We start from the raw sequence: 17,578 nt of genomic DNA, 5'->3' as shown, positions 1-17,578 counted from the left end.
GCCGCGCCATCTGGTGCAATTTTCCTGTAGTTGTCGCACATTACGTAATAAACCGAATTTGTAAGCCGATGCGTTGTCTTTAGTTAGAAATTTAAATAGGTAGTGGTATACTCTGATAAAGGCTAGAACAATATTGTATGCCGACTTCATTTCATTTTTCTCAGAACTTTTCTTACGCTTGCAATGCTTTGGATGTTTACGGAAAGAATAAAAAAAGGGAATGTATAATCACACATTCATTCGGCGCTGTTCATAATCTGCCGATATAAAATACTCGATTGCTATGCGGATAGAAGTGTGCACGTTTTTTTTTGTTATTTTGCCACAATTACATGCGACATAGTCTAATAACTGGGGAAACAAGTTACACGTGTAAACGCGTTTAGTTTTCTAATTTGTTTTCTTTTAATTGATGGAAACCTGGGCTGTTTGCCGTTTGCGGCCAATCGGTTAATCGACTGAGGTGATGCAATACCTGCATATACTTAATGCCACTGTAATGTAATGGTTTTCGAGTGAGTAAAGATTAGACAATTTCGACTTGTTTCAATGACAGCTCGTGACTTTAGGAGCATATAAGGTCACTATTGTAATTAGGGGCGATGATCATACAATAAGTAGTATTTACATTACAATGTTAAAACTGTTAAAAATCGATTTGGAATTGGTCTACTCTACCTACACCTACCTGCTCTAACCTAACCTATCCACGAATTGGACAATGCTTAATGATTTCCTAATGATAATGATTACTATAATGAACGATGAAAACAACTTTTAAACTAATTAAATACAAACTTAAAACACAAACAAAAACAGGTCGAAGGCACTTACTTGTTGCTGATGATTCTAGACTTGTTGTTTTGCCAAGTTCTATCTAAGTTAACTACCCGTGTACATCCGGTGGCTTATGTGCTAAACAGTAACACATTTAACTGGCCATCTATAGATCTTATTTCGTTGCAACAAGGTTCAATATTAGGCAGTTAACTGTGCTTTTGATGTACTTACTGATAAACACATCGCCTTGGTGCACTCACTGGAATAATTAATGTAGGTAATTTAGTTTTTTTTGGCGTTCCGCAATCTATTGGGAACTTACAAAAAAGGAATAGCTTAGTGTCTGTTCGTCTTTTAATCGTAATCGAGGTTTTTTATGGAAAGTAGATGGATGGCACAACGTGCCCCAGCTGTGGTCGAACGTTGACCGGAAAAATGAGATGCGAATGCGTTAAAAACTCGATTAAACGATTTTTTCCAGAAATTAAAGCTAGATGAATTACTCGTCGTCGTTTAGGTATGTTTTCGAATAACAACTTTACAGAAAGTATCTAATCATTCATTGTACTTGTGTACACATTTCTGTTGTGGTATTTTCTTTGTAATTTAATTGTCTTTGTTATAATCGCTGTTTTATTTTTTATTTTTTCTACTCCCGTACTTTTATTTGTCATTTAAATTTTTTATGATATCCTTCCCGGTCTTAAGGAGGTGTCCGGTCAAAATTTTAACCTTTTGGGCTCCCCTATTTTTGCAGAAGCGATCCCGGAGGCCTTCGAGGTTAGGAGACAGCTTCTCTTGTTGGCAAGGGAGAGATTAGAGAAACTGTCAGCGCATGTTGCTCTCGTGCTGTTGCGGGTCTGCTTTGCTGTTCCCAAGCTCATGTACTTCTTGCGCACAGTACCAACTTGGCTTCACCCTGTTCAAATGGACTCCTTTGACTGTGCTTTGAGGGAGTCTGTTGAGTCCTTGCTTAATGTGGCTCTAAATCCAGAACAATGGGACCTGGCGTTCTGCCCATTCGGAGTGGTGGTCTGGGGGTGCGGCGCGTGCGGGATGTGAGTCTACCGGCATTCTTGGCATCGGCGAGTGGGGTCGTGGATCTTGTTACTCGAATTTTATCTCCTAATGGTAACAGGGTATCCATACCTTACGCTGCTGATGCTTTGGCGGCTTGGATGGCTCTCAATCCGAACGCGCCCCGACCCGAGAAGCCGGATGTACAACGGCTATGGTACGATGTTGGAGTCAAGAGGATTGTCGAGGGTCTGGTAGAGAACGCAGTGGGGCCGGATAGGGCGAGGCTGCCGGCGGGGTCCGCATCAGAATCGGGGGCGTGGTTGCATGCGCTTCCATCTCCGCATTTGGGCACCCTCCTTGACAACGATTCGATGCGGGTGGCGGTGGCTCTTCGCCTGGGCTGCGATGTGTGTGTTCCTCACTTATGCATCTGCGGTACTATGGTGGAGAGCAACGGCCACCACGCTTTGAGTTGTGGTCGATGTGCAGGGAGATTCCCACGCCATCACGCTCTTAACGATCTGATCCGGAGAGCGCTTGTTTCCGCGAATGTCCCATGCATGCTTGAGCCCCCAGGCCTTAGATGATCGGATGGTAAGAGGCCTGACGGTTTGACACTGGTGCCTTGGCAGAGAGGAAAGTGCTTGCTTTGGGACGCTACATGCGTCAGCACTTTTGCTGCATCGCACATTGGCCGCACCGTGAGGGCAGCAGGGGCAGCTGCTGAGGTGGCGGCGCTGAGAAAACGGGAGAAGTATGCGGAATTGGACGGCTATTTGTTTGTGCCTCTGGCGGTCGAAACGGCTGGCTGTTGGTGCTTAGAGGCTAGAGAGTTTTTTAAGGAGGTTGGGAACCGTTTGCGAGAAAGAGGCCTGGATCCCCGCTCCGGGTCATTCCTGGTGCAGAGGTTGTCCATCGCGATTCAGCGCGGTAATGCGGCGAGCGTTTTGGGCACCTTTGCGCCTGGGATGACGCGGGGTGGGATTTTTGACTAATTGCTGACTGCTTTGTTTTTGACTTGTGTTTTTTTTTGTGTTATGTAATTTGTAGAAATGTAGTGTGTTTATGTGATGTTTTATATAATTAATGTAATTTTGGTGTATCTGACATTTTGATTAATTTGTTCTCTCTATTGGTTCTTAATAAATTTATTAACATATTTATCATAATTCATAAACAATTATAAAGAACTAATAAACAGAAACTTATTTAAAGGGTCGTGCACACACCTTTAAAACCCTACTTTATAGTTGTCAAGACAAGTTTTTAGTCTATTCCCCAAAAAAGAATTTGTGCAGTTCTTTTTGGCGATTTTACGATACTTCGTGTAATGATATTACCACTTAAAAAAAATTGAATGAAATACAGTGTTGCCAACCTTATTTTAAATGTCATCTCTGACAAATAAGTGAACCATAGACATGTGTTTTTTTTTAAATCTGATTCATTCATTCATTCTTTTCCCGCCAGTACCCTCCATTTTTGCTACTTCTTGAATTCAAAATATTTGTTAAATTTACAATTTTATTTGAAAGTAAGTGCTTGGTCGTAGAAAAAGTATTGTATGCAACGTTGTTTAACTGAGTCAAAAAATACTCGTGGCGTCTTTATTTACAATTTTCGGCTTCGCCTCAAATTGTTACTCACGCCACTCGCCTTTTTTGACCTCTCTCAAACAACGGTTGCATAAAATACTATGTATTATCTTTTTGGTTATTGTTTTTGTAAATTTATATTGTGTGTTTTTGCAGCTGTCAAATAAATAATTATCTATCTATCTATCTATCATTCTTCTTCACGTTTTTATATTATATCTACTTATAGCAATTTACTTTGAGTATCGAAACACTCGGCAGGCAGGCAAGAAAAAGCCGTGCGACATTTAAATTACTGGATCGATGTACGGAACACTGAGTCAATTAGTACGGTTTCCGCTTTTTGCGTACCTACATATTTTTTGCTAATGAATGTTGTATGAAGTATGCCTGGAAGCGTGCTTTACGGCCATGATAGTTGGCCAGACAATCTTTCCTCATTTTAATGGGACGGAAATTATTTCGCAATAAGATATACCTAGGTATAGTATACCTATAGGCTGTAACTTATTATAACTTAGCTATGACTCGTATTACGTGCACAATTACGTCAATTACATACCTAAATGTAAAAGTAGGGTCGGCCGTTCAACAGTTAGCTACGGTACACAAATAGCCTAGGATGTTGGCAGCAAACCACCTATATAGGAAGTAATTTATTTTAATTACCTAATTCATAAATACCTAATTCCGATCAGATATGGCCGTTCGCAAAAAAGGGTGGTTAACTGATGAACAAGTCACCCTAACTATAGTTCGTTTTTTTAGCATTAGAAAGAACTTGAAAGAAGGTAAGCGATTTTGACATGTCTTTTAATTGAAAAACACTTTTTAAAAATCAATAACTATTACTTATGAAAGCAGAAGACTATAAAAGATCGTATTAGATTCATAATTGTTACATATTTACCATAACTTATTTTTAAAATGTGTTTTTCAATTAAAAGACACATCAAGATTGTTTACCAAATTTCTAATGCTAAAAAAAACGAAGTATAATAGACTAGGCATAAAACGACCCGATCAATGACAACATCACGCGCAATATTTTCTAAATGGTTTCTAAGCACGATTTTAGATTGAATCATTCTAACTGTAGGTACTTTTCTATAGCTAAACAACCTCATCGATCAAAGAAAGACAAAAAATCCGGACTAAGTTACAAAGTAACAAATGGGTTGTCATTTAAGTAGCAACCGGTGGCAAGTTAATTGTATATCATTATATAGGTACCTCCTTAGAGACTGGGACGTAGGTACTCGTTCGTAGCGTATGTTGAGGTTGAGACAACTCTACTTGCTGTAGGTAGGTACTTAGTTGAAACTTGAAACCAAGGGATGAAAGGCACCCATTTCAGTCGAGACTTAAATGGTGCCATTTTGTTAAATTCCGGAATACTTAAGCTTTTATCTAAATTACGAATAAAATACCAACTTTTGCTATGCCTGTGTCCATTGCGTGCATTTAAAAATGGTTTATATATTCATGGTTTACATATCTAATACAATGGTTTGCCTAGAGAGATGCATTATAAGCAACGGGAATCCAAAATCTGTAGACAATTAAACGAACAACTGGCGCGATACACTTTGCCGGCTATCTTTACGTAGATTCATGAGCTAACAAAATTCCTTTAGTAGGTATATAGTATTAGACGATGCATTAAATTTCTAATTAGCAACTAACATTGACACGCTATTTAAAAATTAAGCTTAATCTGCTCAATTAATGAATGCAAAAAGTTGGTCTGTCCACGTTCGATTATCTTTGAAAATTTCAAATTTAATGAGTTATTATTTAGGCATAGGGTTTATAGTGAGGCAATATAATTATTTTCATCAAAAAAACTAAAAAAGTCGTAAAAATTTTTTCCATTGTCTATATCCAGAGAGAAAAATGGGGACTACGTTTGTATGGAGAAGTGATCGTCCCCTTTTCCTCTTATGTCTTGATCATGGGCCGGACATAAGTAGATATGTTATTTTTGGAAATTAACCCTTTGATACCTCAAAAGGAAGGGCAAATGACACCAGTACGGCTACCATCAGTTTGTCACTGACATAAACGCCGTCGAGAACGTAATTTACTTTCTATACATCTCGTTTGCACTAATATGCGAGTACGAGCGAGATGTATAGAAAGTAAATTACGTTCTCGATGGCGTTTATGTCAGTGAAAAACTGATGGTAGCCGTACTAGTTTCTGCCCGTGAGTTCATCCACGTAAAAGTCCTATAAAGTATAAACTGCGAATCCACTCCGTTCCCCTTTTACTTTAAACTACCATAGGTACCTTTTAAGGGCTGTCTGGAAGAGTTTTATCCATAAGACCGCCGGTTGCTATCTATAATTCTAGTTGTTCTGATAAATCCCTTTGTAACATCTTTTTTTTTACTTATTGGTGCAATCAAATAAATACCTAATACATACATACTTTTATTAACTATGATAACACATAAAAGGATCATTATTTATGTACCTACTGTCGGGGAAACTATACGAGTATTATTTAGTTGTTTCGTCGAGAGAGAGAGACGTAAAGTAGGCACGCAGGCTGTAACGCAAATCCTATTATTTAGCCATTTACGAACACTACGAAACTTTCACAATACAATGTCTAGGACATGCAGATACGTTATTATTTGTGCTCGCTATAATTAGGCATATTATATTAGGCTAAATAATGGCGATACGATTTGTGGCATTTATTTCAGACAAACATGGTCCATATTTTGTTAGTACATCTTAACAATTTAACACTTATAGCTAAGCTTCACTTAAAATAAACTAATACTTAATCGTAGATTAAAAACAAATTCTGACTGATCCTAAAAACAAAAATCTTGTGACGGTACCGCAGATTACATTTTGTGCCCCTAGTGTAAATTTCATTCGGGGTTCTTTATAGGGGTACAGTATACAAGCATTTCATTTAAGTATTTCTAACATTCGTATATGTTACCTACCGTAAGAACGCGTTTTTCCTAGTTAAAACTAGTTTTCCGAATCGCCTCAGGCAAAAGATGTTTTGACTAGTTAAATCTAGTTTTCCATAAGGCCTCGGTAAAAAATATGTAGTTGTAATTGGGAATTTTTACAAGGGTTATTTAAGTTACTTTAAGCGTAAAACCTCTGTGAAATTATGACGTTAACACTTTCACAGTCTGTGCTGTAAAAAACCGCTGCCAATTTAGCTTGGTCTGACTCTATCTTATTTTCATTTGGACGTACGACCCATATTTATTAAACTTGTTTTAGCACGCAAAGTATGAAGACACGCACGCATTGTATGTGTAACATCCATACTTCATTTTACCCGAGCACTGCCTAATAGGGAGGGTGTTTATTGCTGTGCTGTGTTCTGTGATTGTAAATAAATACTATTAAGAGTCCGCAGCAAGCTCGGCCATTTTTCACCTTCCTATAATACAAACCGAGTTTCGCTCTCATATTAAAACTACGTGTTGAGTGGTAATGAAACTTTGCACATACATACAGTGACATGAGGTATATCTACGCCTGTAATAAGTGTAGGTATAAGTATAGCTCCCGCTTAAAAAATAAACGAAATACCTAGAGCAAAAACAAATTTTGTATGAAAAACTTAAATTCGCTGTTTTTGGAACTATGGTATCTAAAGCTACCTAAACTAATTACAGGCATAGGATTAGGTATAGGTACCTATTGTATGTACAAAGTTTCAGAGCAATCTGGAAAGTCGTATTAAAATGTACTACCTATACGTTTGTATGGAGAACCGAGCTTGCTGCGGACTCTTAAGTAAATCAGATACTTATCATTAAAAAACACATTTAAATAGATAGTAAAAGAGCAATATTTGTCTCTGTTCGTAACAAACATTTGAAACCTCATTCAATTATTTACCCTATTCTCTCGCAACTTTTACATCCAAACTGGTTTTTCCATTACGGCTGTTACGCGTCATGTTGCAGAATTGAACAATAAATACACCGTGTATCTCATTTTACTTACCTTTGTCGTAGAGCATCGCTTTTACCGCTCGACTAAGCGCTTTCTCCCGATTTCACGGTAGGTATGGATATTTGCATGCGGCACCACGCCAATTATAATTAAATGTGCACCGTGTATCAGATAACGATAATGATGCATGTCAAGGATAAAGTGATTAACTGGTTATTATACGTTATGCACAGAAATTATAAAATTATACACAATAATTCGCGGTCAATGTACTTACTTAATTATTAATTATGGAAAGTTATGAACGATGTGTACGTAATAGTAGTTTGAAATTTAATTATATTCGTAATAGGCATATAAGGCCTTAAGTCCTCCACTTGTAGGTACCATCTTGTATCGTGAAATAAAGACTACTAAATAAATCCAGCTAGGTAACTGAAAAATGTTTCAAAGTATGTTCTACTTCGTAAATATTTCATTAGTTTACAAAAATGAGAACGGGACACAATGAAACTTTGTAAGAAAAGTGCGTGCTTGAGAAAGAGAGAAGGAGAAGGTAAAGAAAGGGACTTTGAATGGACTTTCAATCGCCTAGCTCGCTTGCCCTGTTGGGCATTTGGCATAATCCATGATTTTTTTTTCCATACAAATGCGATCCACCCTAAATGTCCATGACAAATGTAATGCTTTCAGACTGTAGTTTTAAAATGAGAGTGTATCTTCGATTGTGTGGCGGCGGCTAGTGTTCGTGTGACTCTTAACAATTCGTCATATCGCAAACTAGGTATATGATATGATACGTATTTACGTAATAGGCACAAACAGCTTGGTTGTGCTCATGCATGTCGCGCGCCATCACTAAAACAAGTCGAATAGGGCCTTAAGAGATGACCCGTGCAATCAGCAATCTAAGATGCCGTTTAGAAAGTAAATTGCATCTTAAACTCTCGCTCCACGCCAAACCCTTATCTCTACTTAACTGTCTAGATAATTATTTATCGTTAATATGTCGCTAATGAGAGCTTATGAAGATGACGATATATTAATGTATACTTATTAATTTATTTTTATATTTTTTATGTTTACGACTTGTGCTCATGCTTATTGGAAAATTCTTGTGCTGTAATAGTCCGGCTGTATACCTATATAATTTAATTATTATGAGTTAGTTTGATTGTAATGGTTTTTTTCCCATTTATCTTCACATAGTCATAAATGTGTTAACTATAAAATATTACTTTTCTTAGCTATCTCAATTAAACCAACAGTAACAAAGGCACTTTAAATTTTTACAAAAGTTATGGGCAGGTATTTATTTTGTTTAGTGACGTACTAGAAATTAACTTAAATTTACATTTAAACTTTGCATTTAGATGATTTTGACTATTTAGAGTAACCCAATAGTTAGGTATATGATTTGTTACCAATTTTCTTAATCGCATTGCATTAAATGATTTTATTTATTTATTTTACTGCCCATCTAGAGTTAAATATTCGTGTCAGCGTTATCACAAATTCCATAAACGAGTAGAAATATATCTGTCTTATTCTTGCTCAGTAAATTAGAAGTTAGAACAGTACATGTGGCTCAGGGAGGTTAATTAATATATGCATGCGTGAGTCATAGGCTTATTACTGCAGCTTACAGAGCGCAGACGAGACTCGTTTCGCAGATCCAGCTTAACTGGGACCACGGGATACGTGTTAGGAATATCGCCTTGTATGTTGAATTTAATAACATTATTCTAGTTAAATAAATGAAAAATGAGCATATCATGATGAAAGAAAGTTTTCATAACTTAATAAAGGAAAGGACTAAGGCAATAGAGTCCACCGCCGGGCGAGCGCGGCGAATCATTCGGTGTGCTCGTCCGGCGGTGCGCGAACATCTACCCTGCAGCAATTAATTTACTTACTTGGACTCTATTGCCTAGGTAATAGGGCGACAAAATTTTGGCTAAAATACCAATATCTCAGTTCTGCAATGGAATTTCTGCTTGGTGCCCATAGAACAAAATGAAGTACATAGAAATACCTATCTAATGACCTTATACTCTCATTTCTGTTGGCGTTGGGTCCAGGCTCCAAATAAATAATAAATCAATAATACCATTTAATTCCTTTTATTTAAATGCATTTGCGATATTTTCAGTCTCATATGTGGCTATCGTTTAGTATGCGTCAATTTGAGCGCGCATTAGAAACGCTGGCCCATACGTAATTTTTCTCGCATTTCTGGATATCGTATTAATTTGATGTCCTATTTCGATCCACGCAGATTATGGAGCATCATAAGATTGAGATATATTGACACCGCACAAAAAACTAATGCCTGGGAGACCGAGATGCGCGTTTTCCCAGAGATAAGACCTAGCTAGATCGATTTTTCTCCCCCGAAAACCTCCATACTTATAGAAAATTTCATCGAAATCGTTAGAGCCGTTTCCGAGATCCCCGAAATATATAAATGTATATATGTACATATAAATATATAATATCTGGGTGACCGAGCTTCGCTCGGAAAACATATAATAACTCGGAAATGCGCGTTTTCCCAGAGATAAGACCTAGCTAGATCGATTTTTCGCCCCCGAAAACCCCTATATACCAAATTTCATCGAAATCGTTAGAGCCGTTTCCGAGATCCCCGATATATATATATCTAAATAAATAAATAAACAAGAATTGCTCGTTTAAAGGTATTAGATATACAAGAATTGCTCGTTTAAAGGTATAAGATTCAATAAAGTGTCATTCAATAGAACTTGCTAACTATGTAAACAAAAGTTACTAGTAATTTGACATTCAGTGTCAATTTTAGTATGGCGGTTTGTTTACATAGTTAGCAAGTTCTATTGAATGACACTTTAGGTATTGTGAGTTATTCTTCGATACTGATTTATACTGGTTTCACCGCAGACAGGCGTGGCGTTGGGAGTGGAAGACTGGAAGTAACGTCTTCATCTGACGGTGTTATCTGGCAATGACTTTGGCGACTTAACCTATTAACGTTTCTAACTTGTCATTGTTTCACGTAATGTTTACTACAGCGTTTGTGAACGCCTTTATAACACCTTTAGACACGGCTATTAACAAGTACCAACTCACGATCGGTTTACACGAAGTGAGAAAATAGTTGAGGAAACTTCCTATAACAAACATCAAGCAATATTTTACTAATCAGTGAGCATTTCGTGTTGCAAGCTAAATTTCGACCGTTTTTGTGAATCATTGCCCAGTAAAAAAAGAAAAAGTTGACAAGCGTATGTTAAGTGTTACGAGCAAACCTACATATTAAACTGACCATGAAATTTAAATGTAATATTAGCATTTCTAACCTATAATATGGCTCGGCACGTATGATCAACATAATTCATAAAAAATAATATATATACTTAACTATTTAAATAAAACCTACAGATAAATTAGAGTTGAAAGTGAAATAATTAATAAATGGGGTATTGTGACTCTTTGAGTCATAATTACACAAAATGAAATTTCCGGGTTTAAAAGATTTTAAGCATATCCTTGAATACCTACCTATGTAAACACCTGCCTATGTTTAGTCGTACAGAACAGAAGAACGTACGTCGCAACGAGGCATTGCCATGAATTTTAGGCTAACGATGGAAATGATTGGCACATTGTAGAGTTATCTGAACACCTATCAGCTTATCGGAGTTATCTATGCGATCGATTCCCTATCTTTTATCTTGTTATTTCGGTGAGATAATAACTGCGAGGTAAAATATATTGTAAATGTAATAATAATAACAGAGGATCAGAAATAAATCCAAGCCAGTAACAATAACAGGTATTTATGTACATACAATAAGAAAACATGTAAGGTAAACGTACTAGCGCTCGACATGCTAATGCCCAATAGATGACACCCTGCTGTCACCTCTATTGACAATGACTTAAGTTTCAAGATGGCATGTACTGGGACAGCGTCGAGCACCAGTACGTTTACCTTACCTAGTGAAACGATTAAATATCGGTCTTCTGACTTGATTATCGGAAGTGAAATCTTATCAAGGTTTCACTATTCTTTAGTTTTTAATTAACTACAACTCTCTACACGAGATGAAATCGTCAAGTGACAAGCAAAAGTCACTAAGTACCACCACAAGTTCATAACCATAGTGAACCCTATTAGTACGAAAAGAAGGTTGATTTTTGTTTAAATATTTTATAGTCATTAGTGACTTTTGCTTGTCACCTGACGAAATGATAATCTATCTGTTTACTGCTAACATATGATTTATCAAAATGTATTAATTAAATTAATGTGTAACTAACAATGGGTTCCTATTTACTTTTACTGTATATTGATATGTGCGCCTGTGCATGTATTAATGCATACGTGTCGGCATTCATATGTTTGAGACTTTGAGTGCTTGCATGATGGGTATTTAGCTTACTGGGTTAAATATCGACATGCAATAGAAACGATAGAATAGGTAAAGCAAGCTTGAATTGGATAAATGTAGAAATCTGAGAGTACACAGGGGTTCGATCTGAATAATCTTAATAATCTAGTGTAACTTCTTTATACGTAGAATACCTTATATTTTCCTTACAATGGTTCTATATTTTTAAATTGTTAATTGGTGACAAATATAATAGATATTATTTGTGTTATAATCTATCTAAAAAGAAGTAAATAATACTTAAGTAAATAAAACTTGTCTGCTGCACTGTGTACTAAACAAGCTCTCACGACCTTCACTTTTGTAAGAGCCTTGCCAGAGCTGGTTTTTATGAATATAGACCCTAAACGGTTGACGATTGGTTGTCAGGCGACCAAGCCATGCAATACACTCAATTAAAAAAAAATCAAGTAAGTCATGATTCGTTCTGTTACTAAAATTTCGTGGCTCAGAAAACATCCACGAGTAATTATGTAAATGAATAATTATGTAAATCACATTTAATCTTTAAAGTATCTAAGTAAGTCTTTTGAGAAGGTAAACTTAAAATTGATGGTAGCCCTACAATTATCTATAATCGATTTTTTTACGATAGGTATAAAGATGTATCGCAAAATAAAGAATTTTACGGCGCGTTAAATTTTATCAGCATTTACCGGAACCAATCCATAAAGTGTTGAGCTTCTCACGATGCGATGTACGTAACTTGGTTCCCACGAGCGACATCTATTACATCTCGTGCTCCCATTCCGTCAAGTCTTTTGGAAGTCACTAAACTTATAAATTGATTTTGTTCTAACAAAACTTATAGGTCCGTAAGTTTATAAATCGTAGTGTCCAGCTAGAAATATCGACGTATTTTCTTTTTGTAGGTATGTACCTACCTATGTGTAATCCTTTTATCTGCAATATTATACCTACGTCTCATTATATCATAGAAGTACGAGTAACTTTCTAATTAAATAGGTAGGTCGAATCCCTAATAGGTGAGCTAAAAAAAGGTGAACTTTTTTCACTCTACTAGCCCAAGCTGTAAAGGTTAGGTTATGTAGGTATAAGATCTACTGTAAGTCTTTTTTCTTGACATAGTAAAGCGCCCTGCAGGGCTAACAGGTTGCAAGTTGTAGTTTCTAAAGTCATCCTTATCAGCCAAAACCTGTCCTTGTGTCTTTGAATCCGTGAATAATACAATACGCCGCGCCGACTGATAAATAGGTATGTATGACACAGGGCTACCCGCTTGGTCAACTTCTCTTTGTCTGATTTTTGCATCCCACACTTCGATCGGACCAAATCAGAGGTTACAAGAACACGATCGTAATGGTCTTATTTTATGCGTTACTCGGGACTCGATGAAGGCAGAATTCATTTTGATTTAGAATCGTAAAACCTTTGGGAACGATAATCTTAGGCATCATGTACTAGGCTGGCATGAGCACAGGGCGGCTATCGTGTAGCTCATCTCGGGAGACAGTCTATTTTTACCGCACTAAGCGCATAGCCTAGCGGGGCAATGACCATGCAATGCAACATCACGGTTTTTAATGTCGTTGAACTTATCAAAAATTATAGCCGTCCATCCAGCCAGCATCACGAATATCACGAGTTTATTTTAATTGTTAAGTTAAGCTAGGTTACCTTTGTTAAGGATGATTAAAATATTGTTTAATTTTTGTAAGGTATTTTATTGGGAATTTTATTAATAATGTTATTTTCATGCTTTATGTCTTATTAAGATAATTAAAGTTCAGACCAATACTTGAAGGCCAGACAATGTGCAATATCATTATCATTCATTACCTACACATCAACAGAAAAGTTATGGTCACAGTTTTTAAACACTGAAACACGGCGTTGATGTCTTTTCTACAAGTATAAGTACTAAAGTAATTTTTTATATGTAGTAGGTACCTATAGATACTCAATCACAATGAATGTATTCAGTAACTATCTATTGTTAGTTCCCAAAGCAGAAATCATAATGTGTTATGGGTGTTATATCATGGTGAGTAATCGATAACATAACGCTTGGTAGAGTTCTAAAAAACTAAGCGCTATCTATACAAGCAGGTGAGTAACGCCCATAGATAGCAGAAGCCCCAAAGTAACAAAATTTTACCGAGCAGTATTATTAGTGAGGCATTCGATATCGCGAACAAAGCACGGGTGTTAAACGATTTTCGGCCATCGTTTGTACGTAACGTATAAGGTTTCATAGACATAAAGGTTACAAAGTTGTTATCCGTCTCGCTTGCTTGTAGACACGCATCTCTTTCACACGCCGGGCTACGTCATCGCAGAAACTAGCCAGCCAATTGACCGGTATACCGCCAACCTTCAGTTTTTCTTTTATTTATAACTCGCTCTGCATGGGCAAGTTATGCTCTGTTTAAACCGCGCCAACGCCACCAACAGATTTGGATTAAGTAATTAAGTACTGCAAAATACTGAGTTTTAATTCACTGATTAAATTATTGGTAATAATAATTATTAAATTAATGATAAGGTGTTAATTAGTATAGCTTGTTGCCTTTAAAATTAACCCAAACCAATAAGAGTCCAATTAGACGAAGACAAATTAAATTTATTTGAAATAACATTTCAAATCAAACCGGCTATCGTTAAGAACGAGGAAATCATTACACATGACATTTACTTACGATTATCCTAAAGCAAGTCAGCTAGTTTAGTAGCGGTCGAGTGTGAAGGCAGCACTATACGGTTTAATGAACGGACGGAGTGCGGCGGCGCGGCGCGCGGCGCGGGCGCAGAGCAGTCGGCCCCGAGCCCCTGGCGGCGCGCGATCACGCCACGCGAGCGCATGACTCACCATGAACGAGTACGTCGAGTACGACTGGAGGCTCCACCAGGTGCAGAACGAGCTGCTGTGCGACGTGTCCCGCAAGCGGCTCACCGATGGCGACAAACAACGGGCCCTCGACGGCCTCAAAGAAGCCGTAGATTCAAGTCTCAACTTAGCCCTACGTGACAAGAGCCGCTGCCAGGACGACGCCTTCTTGCGCCGGTTTCTGTACGCGCGGAAACACGATGTGCAACAAAGTTTCGAGTTGCTTGTGCGGTATCACCAGTACCGACGCGAGCACCCCGAGCTGTGGGCGCCGGCGGACGGCGGCGTGTTGCGTGCCCTCGCCGACGGGCTGCCCGGCGTGCTGGCCCAGCGCGACCGGCGCGGCCGCACCGTGCTCCTCATGTTTGCCTCCAACTGGACCCCGCAAGCCTGCCCTCTCATGGCCGTCTACCGGGCGCTCCTCCTCACCCTCGAACGTACCCTTCAAGACGTGCAAAATCAAGCCAACGGATACGTAATAATTGTGGATTGGACCGAGTTTACGTTTAAGCAATCGTGTAGTTTACAAGCCAAAGTGATGAAACTTATGATCGACGGTCTTCAAGATTGTATGCCGGTGAGGTTCAAGAGCATACATTTCATCGGTCAACCTTGGTACGTGGAGACGGCGCTCGCCGTTATAAAACCCTATCTGAAGGCGAAAACGCGTGAGCGCATCGTGCTGCACGGCAATAATTTGTCGACGTTGCACGACGCACTGCCGCTCGACATACTGCCCGCTGAGCTAGGTGGAGAAGGACCCTCGTACAACTCCGAGCGGTGGTTGAACGAGTTTTATCGTGCCGAAAGTAAAGATAACCCCGACGCGCCACCTGTTCCCCTGTCGATAAAGACTGCATCACCCCCTGAGGACGACCCGCCCTCCGCGAAACTCGACAAAGCGTATAAGCAAAAGGACAATCCAAAATCACCTAATGGAAATGAAAAGAGTGCTAAGTCAGAACTGTTGCGTGATAAGGACTGACCGTTTGGCGTGCAACGGTCGCGTCATTAACAATGGACAGCTGCTGTCTGCGCACGCCGTGAGCGTCGATGCGCTCGCGAGCATGCAATTGTGATATCGATTGTAATGCTAATTTATTGTCTAGAAATTACTAAGAACAGTCCAGACTAAAACGCCTCATTAGAAAGTTCGAATATAATTAAGGTGCATTTACGTTAGTGATGTATGTGCTGAAAGGCCGGAGCGATGATTCATTCACACCTTGTTTTTGATCGTGATATTTAATTGGAATCGATAGTTTCGGTTCGTGTTAATTGAATTAGCGAGCCGGTGTATGCATGGCGGCGGCGGGCAGCGCTACTTACTTACCCCGCGCTGCGCCTGTGCGGTGCGCGACTGCGCGTCAGGCGCAGGCGGCATGTAACGGTGCCGAGCTCTCGTTTTGACTTTTTGACGCATCCGCTGCCATTTGGCTTTGGCGCTGAATTCCTCGCTCCGAATATTTTTTGCAGGTTTCACTGTAGTTTAACATTTTATTTATTCGACTAATCACTAATCAGTACCTTGTAATGTCAAATATCTCATTATGTTAATATTTAATTTTCTGACTAGTTAAGAACACGCATTTTAGAAATACGATTGTAGATATCAATCCACGCTTTGGTGATGTGAGGCTTAATGCGCATTTACTAGTATGTTTTAAGTTATAGTATATACAGGCCCAGGGTGGTCCAAACCTCGACGTCCAAAAATTTTTTTTAGATTCCTGTCATCGTGGGTTATCAGAATATACTCCATGAATGTTAGCCGATTTTTCGTAGTTTTCGAGTTATGAATTTTTAAACTTTTAACTTTTGTTAAGTAATTCCGAGGTGAACCAAATAATTTATTAAAAAAAAATACTATACAACTTTTTTGAATGTTTCTTTTTGTGTATATTGTTTAGAAAATAACCAAAAGTCCTTGAAATCGCTTGTAATTTATTTTTATTTACGTAGGCGCAAAATCTAAACTTGACATGCTAGAGCGTAAAACTTTGACTTTAGTCTTTTTTTTCCAACTCGCAGCCAAGTGAGGATGCTGATTTTATTTTTGGCTACTGCACCGTTTGTACAGAATTATGTTACAAAAAGAAATATTCAAAAAAGTTCAATAGTTTTTTTTAAATAAATTAATTGGTTCACCCCGGAATTTCTTACCTAAGTCAAAAGTTCAAAAATTCATAACTCGAAAACTACGAAAAATCGGCTAACATACATGGGGTATATTCTGTGAGCCCACGATGTGAGGAATCTAAAAAAAATTTTTGGACGTCGATGTTTGGACCACCCTGTATACTATATATGTGTATAGCGTGTGGTATGCGAGGCGAAGCCTGCGAGGTAAACATGTGATGTGATAATAACTTTTGAGACAGTATTAATTTAATATACTTATTCTCTTTAATTCCGGTAATGGATTCATCATAGATGTAGAAATTATGGCTAGTTCTCGAATATTTCAAAACAAGCTCTCTTACGTAGCCTCTTACTAAAACAATTGTAAGTATTTAAAACAATGTGTAGTGTCGCTAGAAGTATTTTCCGCGCTACACTGCTTTTATTAAGCCGAAAAGACTTATGAGTGTTGAAAAGATGAATATGTATGCCCTTTGGCATTTGTAAGGTGTTACGTGTCTTTAACAATACCCTAAGCCGCTTATGTCTGACATGACTGTAAATATCCACTCAGCTGAGACAGTTGCTTTAAATATGGTATCAAGTGAAATAAATATATTACACAATATACATCATCTTTTACCTTAAGGAAACCTTTAGAGAAGATGATCTAATGGGTATTACATGCCTATTCGAACGTGCACTGACATCAAACCGATATTAGAATGATACTGGAATCATATCAGTTGGCTTATAGCCATATTATTATATCAGTTTAATTACAGGTAGGTAACGAATTAGGAAATGAAGGCGTCTGGAAAATAAATAGAGTCCGACCAA

The 17,578-nt window shown here is 38.1% G+C and overlaps 1 protein-coding gene across 1 annotated transcript; it reads left to right on the top strand.

Moving 5' to 3' along the window:
* The first annotated feature begins 14,533 nt into the window (after positions 1–14,533).
* LOC134654007 (clavesin-2-like) lies at positions 14,534–15,955 on the top strand. The gene has a single exon (XM_063509377.1). It carries the CDS (start codon positions 14,601–14,603, stop codon positions 15,600–15,602), a length of 1,002 nt encoding a protein of 333 aa, XP_063365447.1. The 5' UTR covers positions 14,534–14,600; the 3' UTR covers positions 15,603–15,955.
* Positions 15,956–17,578: the final 1,623 nt, after the last annotated feature.

This window comes from Cydia amplana, chromosome 14 (assembly GCF_948474715.1).
Source record: "Cydia amplana chromosome 14, ilCydAmpl1.1, whole genome shotgun sequence".
Taxonomy (NCBI): Eukaryota; Metazoa; Arthropoda; class Insecta; order Lepidoptera; family Tortricidae; genus Cydia; species Cydia amplana.
The sequence above is the reverse complement of the archived record's forward strand: the minus strand, read 5'-3'. Positions and strand labels throughout refer to the sequence as shown.

What these genes read in the sequence shown, in the direction of transcription:
- LOC134654007 (XM_063509377.1), top strand. Translation starts at nt 14,601, where the DNA reads ATGAACGAGTACGTCGAGTACGACTGGAGGCTCCACCAGGTGCAGAAC.